At 34.8% G+C, this 10,953-nt stretch overlaps 2 protein-coding genes across 2 annotated transcripts in view; one reads left to right on the forward strand and one right to left on the reverse strand.

Annotated features, from left to right (window-relative positions):
- Positions 1–3,711: 3,711 nt before the first annotated feature.
- On the reverse strand, positions 3,712–7,087 carry LOC114363377 (longitudinals lacking protein, isoforms H/M/V). The gene is made up of 6 exons (XM_028319065.1): positions 6,936–7,087; positions 6,634–6,836; positions 5,953–6,129; positions 5,308–5,649; positions 4,938–5,091; positions 3,712–4,828 (listed from the first exon to the last, which is right to left on the reverse strand). Exons 2-6 carry the CDS (start codon positions 6,811–6,813, stop codon positions 4,266–4,268), a joined length of 1,416 nt encoding a protein of 471 aa, XP_028174866.1. The 5' UTR covers positions 6,814–6,836; positions 6,936–7,087; the 3' UTR covers positions 3,712–4,265.
- Positions 7,088–7,427: 340 nt separating this feature from the next.
- nudC (nuclear distribution C, dynein complex regulator) overlaps positions 7,428–10,953 on the forward strand; it is a 38,598-nt gene continuing 35,072 nt past the window's right edge. The window contains exons 1-4 of the mRNA XM_028319063.1: positions 7,428–7,659; positions 8,079–8,156; positions 8,867–9,086; positions 9,494–9,663. Coding sequence (XP_028174864.1) covers positions 7,585–7,659; positions 8,079–8,156; positions 8,867–9,086; positions 9,494–9,663 — 543 coding nt within the window. The 5' untranslated portion in view covers positions 7,428–7,584. The remainder of the gene's footprint in view (positions 7,660–8,078; positions 8,157–8,866; positions 9,087–9,493; positions 9,664–10,953) is intronic.

Consider the following 10,953-nt stretch of genomic DNA (forward strand, 5'->3'; position numbering starts at 1 on the left):
TTGCGCTGGGCACTCAGTGATCGAAAGTTGATTATACCAAATTGTGGTCCATATAAGGGCTCCTATAATCATAAAGCCTATGAAATGAACGTGTCGATCGATATCACTATATCTATCTGTCCTTGTGGCGCGAAACGGAGTGTTTCCCGAAACCCGGAGTGTCAGACTAATCAATAAAGGTTTCAGTCGAAACTCAGAACAGAATGACCCACTATACTTTATTGCGAACGGGTGAGAACGCGATTAGTACCACGCAGTACCATCTGTGGTGAACGTGTCCCGATAAGTGTGTTCTAATGTATGTAGTAGAGAAGCCTGGCGCGGGTTATCATGCAGATTGCGGCGAATCAATAGGGGCGCCTCGGCCACTGACGGCGGATGACGATCAATAGCCTCCCAGTGGAGCTGTCTCCGCATTAAGGGGCTTCCTCAAACGCCCTTACACCTACCCGCACCTACCTACGCTGCGCACATCGCACAATGCAACGACTACTCGTACACACGTCGAATGCAAACGTCTGCGAGCGTTACATTTTGAATTGGGTATGTTAAGTCCCTTGTGTGTAGCGCGAAACGTTTCAGGACTATTAGCCTATCTAGGAAAATTTATAGTTTTGCGTTTTACACATTTAGGACTTTATTCACAATACAGAAACTAAATCTTGGTACTTAAGTCTAACTATTATAATTTAGTGGCTTTGCGTAGTAAAAGTGCTTTTTAAAAGCCTACTCGTAAAAATAAATGAATTTTATAACTGTTTTTTTAATATTTTTTTATTTTATTACCTAAGTAAGTAAATATGAATAGGGTGAAAACTTTTATTGATTGAAAATTTTTGTTGAGAGTTATTTGCCGTAAATTTTCATTACATTGGCAGAAATTAGATAAATGAAGTACCTAGGTATCCCAAGTTCCATGAATAAGTTTGTGTTTTCGTGTATTTAACTTTAGGTAGCCTACATTCTCTGATTTCGTAATTAGGTACTATAAGTACTATACAAGATTAGGCGGAGTAGGCCTATGAAACACCATTTACTTTCGCATAGAAACCTAGGTAGGTACCTACATTTAATAAGACGAAAACTGATCGACAGGGTAAAAATTTGGTACGTACCTACTTTTAAAAAAAATCTCGTCTCCGAAGCTAGCCCCGAGCAACATCGGAAAAGCTTTTTCTTTTTTGAACAACAGAACCATATTCAAGGTTTTTCGAAACAAAAAATACATTGTAAAACACCAGACCAATCCTTATTAGGTTTGATTCCCTTTCAATATAACAATATTGGACTTTCTATGGCTTTTGGGAAACTTTACATAAAGCTTTCCTCTCCTGGTTGCTACGCGTAAAAGCATTGTAAAATAAAATTAAAAAATAACTCATAAACTCATTAGCTTACTGCAAATGATGTGAATATTATAGCTAAGTACGTAATTCTGTGCAGCGCAATTTTGAAAATGAAATGAAAATGAAATATTTTATTCAGCGACACAAAACAACATAAAAAATGAAACAAAACTAAAACTAAAATTTTAGTCTGTAGGTATTTTGTTGCCATACTTATTCGAGTATAGTCACAAAATTTTCCAACATTTCAGTGCGTTATTTACAACGCGACTCTACAAGGCCACTTCGAGAGCAAGATTTTCTCCCGATAATCTCTACGACACGAGAGTTCTTATCTGGATTTAGCGTGTGGCATATGAATAGTGTGTGGAAATGTAACTACGTAGTACCATGGTAGTACGTACAAAAATCTGTAACTAGTGTGCCACGGCCACCTAACATTTTTTTTCTCTTTATTTGGGACAACAAACAGTTACATTGAGGGCTTATGTAGGTACTAAATCTTAATAATTTGAAAATTTTGTAACATTTGAGGCAAAATTCAAATACCGGTCGGTAGTTTAACAGAAAGATAGGTATCTAATTTATTAACTTTCGCTATCAGGTAGTTATTAAAATGTGTACCTATCGTTAAGAGTTGCATCTCAAACTAAATTTTTGATAACTTAAAAAAATCGAATACCTACCAATGGCAGGAATCGAACCCACGACTCTTCGCTCATATAATTTTCCGTAACCATTACCGCTGCAGGCTGTTGCTAGTAACTTTGGTACTGTTCGTCGTTTCGCAACCCTTTTGAAACACCTCTCAATTGCAAAATGTCTCATGCTACGAGGGGCACTCCCCTAAATATCAGCACATAGCGACAATGCCGAAAAACAATGCCTTGTTCTTAATTAATTACGAAGACTTAATTGCTTATAATATTCTAAAAAATGTTAAATAAAGTTCTAAGTAGAGCTGATAAATTATAGTAACGAAAAGGTAGAGTCGATGGTCTTTTGTTTGTTTCTTGAATTTTTTTACAAGTCAATGTAGGAGTATAATGTTGCTGGGATACATCGAAAACAATGCCGAGATACGCAAATTAAACTATTGTCGTAATTAAATATTTTCTTCAAATAATTAACAAAAAAACTGCTTGCAGTACAAGTTAGCGATACACTGATTTAGGTATGGTTTACCTGAACGTTAGTTGCCTACATAATGTATAATTGACTGTAGTAAGACCAACCTTATAAAAGTTGTAAAAAAATGAAAGAAAGAAAAAAAAACTAGTGAAATCACGAATAAACCAATAAAGTTAACGTGTTTTATTCTTAGGAAAATATCAACACAGTAATAAAACTCGAAATACGAAGCATACGTTTTATTTCATAACATAATTTAAAATGTAAATCTTGTAAAATTCTGAATAAAATGTTCAACAATATTTAATTAGATTTAACGTAAATATATTCTATAACATTACGATAACTATAAATATCTGCTATAATCGAATTTAAAAAATATTTTTCACTAGCTTAATAAATATTTTTATGTTAATTACACTTTCACTAATGGCATTCGACGCGTCGGAGTAGATCAAAAATTTTGCTACCAAAAGACCTTACGCAAAACTATCATAATATTGAGATATAACAAAAAAATATTCAACTTAAACACTACGCTAACACTAGAAAATAGAAAATGAAAACAATATAAAATTTCGGTAACTTATAAAGTAACTTTTTAATTATAACAATTGTTTTGGCACAATTACCAAACATAATAATATCATAAATTTTGAAACACTGCCGTGGGAACAGTGCTCCCATACATTCAAGTAGAAACAGAAACGTCTATGACTTTTCATTTAAGAAAATACTGATACAATTTTAAAATGCAACTTAGTGCATAAGATTTTCCGACGACGTTAGAAATTGGCAAACATTTACAGATCATTTTGGCGAAGTCATCATCTTCCATATTCCTGGTTGTCTTCCAGAATAACGTCTCACAATAATATAGGTCCAGCGCTGTTTTTGTAATATTTGAAGTTCAGCGTCAGCGAAACATAGTCTTAGAGTAGGCGCACACCGTTGATTTTTCGTCGGCCGATAGTTTAGTCGGGCAGTTGATCAGTATGGACATGTATGAGAGTGCGCACACTACGCCGATTCGATTTGGCCAATTCTTCATACAAATTAAAATCGGGCACAACTATCGGCCAACTAAAAATCAACGGTGTGCGCTTACTCTTAATTTTTAAATGTCTCCCCTCCTGTGCTGCTCGAGCGCTATACCTATAAAATTTCTTTACCTACATTACATTCGTTCCTGTTAAACAGGCGATACAAAAATATCGTTATTTCTATGCCGTAATACATTACTTTCCAAAATTGAAACTAAGATGCATAATAATATTCTTAATGCATTTCGTTTACAAACATCTACCAAAGATATACTAATATCAATTTAACAGTCACAATTATTCCTTCTTTAGCACCGTCTGATAACTTAGTAGTTATTCCTATTCCTACAAATATTCATGTTGTTTCAAATTCAAACAACTTGCTTGCACCACATTAACATTAAAAATCCACTGCATTCAATGCCAAGATCATGTATAAAAATCCTCTTTAACATTTAAAAAAATTAACATATCCAATAGCAGATGAAACTTTAAAAATAAATTATAAAATAAGAAAGAAAAATAAAACTTGATTTCATCATATTGATTCAAAAATACAATAACATAACACAATCTGCTAATAATGTTCATGTATCTCTACTCAAACATTCAAGATATTTAATACCTGCCTACTCAATAAACAATGTTTTATAGGCATTTTCCTACAAGGCACATTTTTTACCACCGCAACAGCCACCTTTGAAAATATAAATCTTAAGGCACATCTTAATATGAACAAATAATATTAGTTCCTTTGACCATGACTCGTCCACATGTGCTCCTTGAAGGTCTCGCGCATAGTGAACGACCTTGGACAGAGATAGCAACACAGTCTGTTTGTCAAGTCTGAGTGCATTAATCTGACATGGTATTTTAGTGCGGATTGGTTGGAGTATTTCATTCCACAATGAGGACAATCTCCACAAATAGCCGCGTGATTTGATTGCTGATGTGACACACCTTGTGACGTCGAAGCACCACCTCCCAACGTTGGGACGTTGGACATGCCCGCCAGTAATAATAAAGCTTGAGATTGCTCTTGAGAATATGCATTTTCTTCGGTCCCATCTTGATGTTCTGACAACAATACTTCAGGTTCATAATCTATGTCCGATTTAGGCGACTGTTTTTCTGGTTTCACTAATAATTCTTCAGATGTGACGGATTTTAACGGACTTTTAGAGGCAGCATTTGTGAAGCTTATTGAATCTGTGTTAATGTCTTTTGGTCTGGGTGTATGAATATCCACATTTACAACTTTCTTTGATGTACTGTTAGTTGTGATATCAGTTTTAGACGGATTTATACCTGGAATGATAAATAAGATTATTTTTATTTAGGTATTTACAATTTTTTTATTTAAAAAATAATAAAGTACTCAGATTTCAAAACCAATAAATCATTATTATTATCTCACCTTGAAGCAAAGACCTGGCAAGCATGCTGTTTTCGTAATCTGGAAGACTTTCATCATTTTCAAAGTTCGCATTTTGTGGAGGTGTCCTTGAGCTGTCATCATCCATGCGTTCCGTTTTTATTACCAGCGGAATGTTCTCTCCTTGAGAATTAATCTGTAGAAATAAAGTTATTAAATACAAAATATATTTTACTTTAATGCAATAGAAGTTTAGAGAAAAACAGATTACTTCTTATTTTTTAGTTGTTTTTAGCCTTTTATTAGAAATATTCAATCAACAAAATTAAAATAGTCTTTGAACATCATTTAATTGAGTGTATAAGAGTGTTTATAAGCATAATTGGGTCTATTTATTTCATTTTTAATTCACCTGAGTCAATGTTGAAGACTTTCCATTAGTTGTTGCAGATGAATGATCATTTTTACTGTCATTTTTCTTTTCAATGTTATTTTCAGGTACGAATACAGACGTATCTGACTTTGTCAGTTGGGAGATATTAGTCCTATTATAAATATCACAAGTTTCTAGGATTTTGCTTTTTTTGTGTCCGTCTCCAATAGTCACATCATTGGGTTTGTCCGAAGTGCTGCTGCGTCTTTTCTTCAAAGCTGGAAGTTTGGCTTCCTTGGCTCCGGCAAGGTTAGACTTGGAAGATATTGTTAGCTGAGTGTACAACTTGTTTGTTGGATTGGGACAAGTGAAGTTTTCTTTCTGTAACCAATAAGTTATATTTAAATAAGAGTAACTGGTATGAAGTTGTAAAATACCTTGTAATCCAGTAATAAAGGCTTATATTATATTATAACTGGTATGAAGTATAACTTAGACAAATAATGAGTAAATGATTATTTATCAAAAAGATAAACAGTCCTATCATAAAAAGCCTCCTCAAATGAAAATAAATTTTGTATGTACTAAAGACCAAATACAAAACCAGTTGAGGATATTTATTATATTTAAGTGGGTACACTATCCAAAAAGACATTTATTTTAGTAATAAGCACAGTATTATACCTGCTGAGTAACTCCAGTCAAGCCTTTTACTTGGAGCAGAGCTGCTGTGTGTAGGAAAGAAGACAGTTTGCTCTCCTCTATGAACACCTCTCCTTGGTACATGTATGAGAGCAGACTAACAATGTCGTCCGCTGAGACATCTTTTAGAATTATGACCGGGTGCTGGCACGGATTCTCCTGGAAATTTAATCATGAAAAGTTAGCATCTAAGTTTTAAATTTAAAATGAATCATGAATAAGTGAGTACCTAGTATCAAATAAAAATTGCTAGTACTGTTTATGAACTCATAAAATATTAATATTTACTCATAATGTAGTGAAATAAAGAATTACATCAAAGATAACTATTAAACCATCTCTTTAACTCAATAAAACTCTCTAAATCTAACTGTTGTGGATTGACCTACTCTTTCAAGGACACAAACATAAACAACTACACAGGTTAAATTTCAAACACAAATTGTCGAGACTAACAGAGAAGTTATTAGTAAAAATAACTGTAGACTAATAAGTTTAATGGATGATAGTGCAATGAGATTCATAATGTCACCAAAATAAACAATTTAGGACTAATATGACCAACTTTATCATTTATAAACAGAAAGTAGAATACTGGAATAAATTGTCGTGAATAAACGTTACTATGAACATGAAGGTTATTTAATGTCCCCAGTCATTCACCTTGAACACATTCCTGAAGTACGGACTGCACGCGGACAGTATGACTTTGTGGGCCTTGATGTTTCTGCCTTCGCAAGTGAGTGTAACGTCCACCAAATCCTCCGAACATTTCAACGAGTCCAAAGCACTCACAATGTTTGTTTGGAAGTTGTTCCAACGTAAACAAAACTGATCTGCCATTACTACGTATTCTGCTGAAAACCCTGCAAAAATAAAGTCTTCTTTCACTCACTGTACCCATGACAAACGACAGCTCAATTAAAAATAAGAAATATCAGACAATGGAAATAAATTTCACCCACCTGTACAATTATGCACATTACAGTTTCATAAATCATTAGACTTTTTGTCAATTATTACGGTTTTAACGATTTATCAATTAATAAAATGCACTAAAATGCAATGCATGACCTCCATTGACACTTGCTTTCTTTCACTTCAGTAGTTGTTTGACAGTGTGTGTGTAAATGATTACGCATTGGCTGTCAAATTGTCAGTGTGTGTGTATGTGTCCTCCAAAGATATTATAAAACTAGATAAAGTGCAATAAATCATAACCATAGACTAATCACGTTGTGAAATCTTGACTTTGAGTGGTAAAAAACGAAGTGCTCATGCTTGCTCAGCGTGTGATGCAATAACCACAGCAATAACCATTGTTGGGATTGTTTCATTTGTTGAAATTAATGGCCAAACGTTTTTTTTCTCAACAATTCAATTGAAAATTCAATTGGTTACACTTTAAACCTGACTCTAGAGGGTCTAGATTGCTTGTGGTTGTCATTTGACATTTCACATCTGACAGCTGTCAACAATTTGCTGGGAAGTGATTTTTGTTTTTCAATGTTTGGAAACCTAAGCAACCGGGAGATCTCTCTAGAAACTCTGCGATATCTATTTTATTAATTTCTTAGTCGTTCCACTGTAATTACTAGCGCTTATTACATTAAAATGGCCAACGATCCCGAGAGATTTGATTCTATGCTGCTAGCCATGGCTCAGCAGCACGAGGGTGGTGTAAAAGATGTAAGTATTCAGATATTTTGGATTGTAGGTAAATGATTTGGAAATATCGATTAACTTGGTTTACTAACTATCGTCTAGCGAATGTTATAAATATAATAATAGGCGTCATCCTCCTAGATATAGGTAGTAAGTAATTCAAGAATAATAATTACATTTCCATTAATTTTATAACTGTGATTTCAATAACTACTTACTTACTTTGTGTTCTTTGTGTGCTTTGTATGTAATTTCTTTGTACTCTTTGTTTAGATAAAACAATTGGTTCCGATTCTCTTAATATTATGTTGAAATTACAAATTAGTAATAATAATCTACAATATTATAACCTCTATACCTACATTACATGTGGTGAACATGATAATGTATAACAATTTTAGTAATAAATTCTCCACATCAAATGTTTATTTTTTCATTTTCAGCTTTTGAAGACCATTGTCAGCTTTCTTGCAAGAAAAACTGATTTCTTCACTGGCGGCAAAGAGGGTGATTGGGAGAGAGTAAGTATTCTTTGTATTAAATTTTATTAATATCTTGTATCTTGTACAACTCTGTACAACTTGGGCCCAAAATGGTTGTTCCTTTATTATTGTTTCTTTTGAATTTACTTCATAATTTCTATGCTCAATTTATCGACTACCACGCCCCCTGTTGCGCGCCCTTATGGCCAGTAGACTGACCTGGCTCACTGTGTCATCAGACTGTAGCTCGCCTATAACCTGTCTGACACTGTCTGATCAAACCGTCTCGACCACAGGTCTCGACCAGAAGGGCGCGCAACCCTCATCACGCATTAGTTCCCGCTGAAAACCAGCTTCTCAACTTCAGGCATGACGTTTGTGTCATGTCGCGATTTTTGCTGAGCAGGTGCCTATTCAGCATATGTTTTTATTTATATTTTTTATACTTACTCTTGCTTTGTATACACCTTAAATGATAATTGTGCTCAATAAAGATATTCTTATTCTTATTCTAATATAATTACAAAAAACTTATCATAAACTTCCAATCAAAGATCTTATTTTATAACTGAAGCTAAGGCTATCACTGATTCTACTGTTTTAACACTACAAGAAACCTAGAATATTCCAGAGATTTCCATGACAATACTTACCCACAAGATTGATGTTGCTACAATAGAGATCAAGCCCAATTCTTCAACTAGATTTTTCAACATCTTACTACAAATCACAAATTATGTAATTTCCAGATCGTCAAGGAAACTTTCTACGAGTTTGCTAAAAAGGCACAAGAGGAAGCACAAAAACTGAAGAGAGAGAAGGAAGAGGCTGACAAACGTCTGAAGGACATTCAGCAGCGGAAGGAGCAAGAGAGGCTGGCTCAGGACTTTGAGCCTGCAAGCGTCATGGAAGTCTCCGATCAAGAGGCTGACAAAATACAAGAGGAGATTGAGAAGGACAAAATTAAAAGTATGATTTCTTTATCTGTTACAAACCAATCAGAAGTAAAAAACCGGTATTCTATATTAACAACATTATAATTACTAGCTAGGATTTGCTCTCATTGATTACTGGGTGAGAGGAATACAGACATCAGCAATGACAATATCCTTATCATTCTGTTCAAAGCTGACTTTGGTGGTTTTCATGACAGAATTTTGGCTTTTCTATTTTGCATTTTCTTCTCATCTTAAGTGATGCTCATTCAGAAGGTTTTGTCAACCCAGCAAATAATAATGAATTTGTAAAACAATGCTACTGATGATTGCTACTGATAATTTTATAATGAACAAAGAACCAGAAGTTAACCCACTTGTATAATATTCATAGCAGTTCTCTGAGACAAAATATTAAGTCACAAACCCTGATCTTTTCAGAAACCGAAGATGGCAGCGGTGATGGTGCTGAAAAAGCCGAAGAGGCCGCAGCAGAGGTACCAGAAGATGACGATGATGATCCCAAGGAGAAAGGCAAACTGAAACCCAACTCCGGCAATGGGTGTGACCTTGAACACTACAGGTGGACTCAGACTTTAGAAGAAGTTGAGGTGAGTGACATTTTTAAAAATGATGCTGGCAGGTTTTTAAAAAGCAATTTATTTTCTTTTTTAGACTTTACCATTCTCTTCCCATCCTGAGTGCTTAGTGCGAGTTTGCATTGAACGTCGTCGCTAGCGAGTACTTAAAAAATCTATGAAAATTTTAGTTCTTGAAAGTATCCGCTAGGGACGCTTGTACATTCCATGTCATTTTGTTACGCAGTCGCTAGCAAAGACGTTTGATGTAAACTCGCACTCAGCCCCCTAAATAGGTAGATGAAATCAAATAAATGCTTCACAGAGCGCATCGGTACAATAATGCGCAATTCAATTGTTTTCTTATTAGACGCTTGGGAACGTGTATACGTGTGCGGCTCACTATAATTATTTTTATTTAGTCTGATAACGGCATCATCAAATCCGCGTAGTTCGACAATTCGCCATGCACTTGCGGCATAAAGAATTCCAAAGAAATAGTGATGTGCTTTTTAGTTTCAGCAGCTTTTACTTACTAGGAGGCATCGTGTTTCTGGGTGAAGGTCAAGTTTAGCCATAAAAGACTGCATACTTATTGGTTGCGTGGCTCGGTGAAGTAGCCCAACAAGTTTCGGGCATCGCTGCGCCGCCACTTCTTAGGTGTAGGTACTTAATCAAGTCGGCATATCGATTTTAAATCGAGTTTTATTAACAACGAAGTCTATGGACTTCGCTGAACATTCGTCTACTTACATGATAAAAGGATTTCGCATTTATCTATGTTAAAATTTTAAAATCAAATGGCTTAACTCGACGCTTATTTACAGCTTGGAATTAATTTGAAAATGTTATTTTTTGGATATTTTTTATAACTTTTTAGCTCAGTGGTCAAAGCAGGCGTCAGGCCATCACAAGTTTTATCTAAGTAGGTAGGCATGATTAATATGATTANCCCTTAAGTAACACCGTGGGGTAATTATTTACCCCAGGCGCATAAAAATTGACATATCTTTTTTTCTACCGAAGCTAGTGCAATGTCGTTTTGTGTATTCTCAATGCAGAGTGTGCGCTTTAAGCTCGTAGACGCGGGATGTGAAGAAAATCATCTGTTTGGCTTGTATAGGTAGGTGGGGTGGAAAATTACCCCAGGGTGTTAGTTACGCATGCTTTAATTTATCATCACCTAACATCTTATTAATAGGTTTTTACAATATTGAAACAAAATGAGTAAAAATTTATATGACGATTAAGTAGCACGTTGTCTCGAGAATGCAGAGAAATAAATAAAGCTTGATTTACATGATACTTTTCGAACTTTGAAGA

The sequence above is a fragment of the Ostrinia furnacalis genome, unplaced genomic scaffold (assembly GCF_004193835.3).
Source record: "Ostrinia furnacalis isolate ACB-3 unplaced genomic scaffold, ASM419383v2 OfSCF7086, whole genome shotgun sequence".
In the NCBI taxonomy this organism is placed as follows: Eukaryota; Metazoa; Arthropoda; class Insecta; order Lepidoptera; family Crambidae; genus Ostrinia; species Ostrinia furnacalis.

Bases quoted from the DNA above. Each gene is read 5' to 3' on its own strand.
- LOC114363377 (XM_028319065.1), bottom strand. From the start codon at position 6,813: ATGGCAGATCAGTTTTGTTTACGTTGGAACAACTTCCAAACAAACATT. The intron at 6,130-6,633 runs GTGAATGACTGG...TTAAATTTCCAG, and splicing joins ACTTCAGGAATGTGTTCAAG to GAGAATCCGTGCCAGCACCC. The intron at 5,650-5,952 runs GTATAATACTGT...TATTGGTTACAG, and splicing joins TGACTGGAGTTACTCAGCAG to AAAGAAAACTTCACTTGTCC.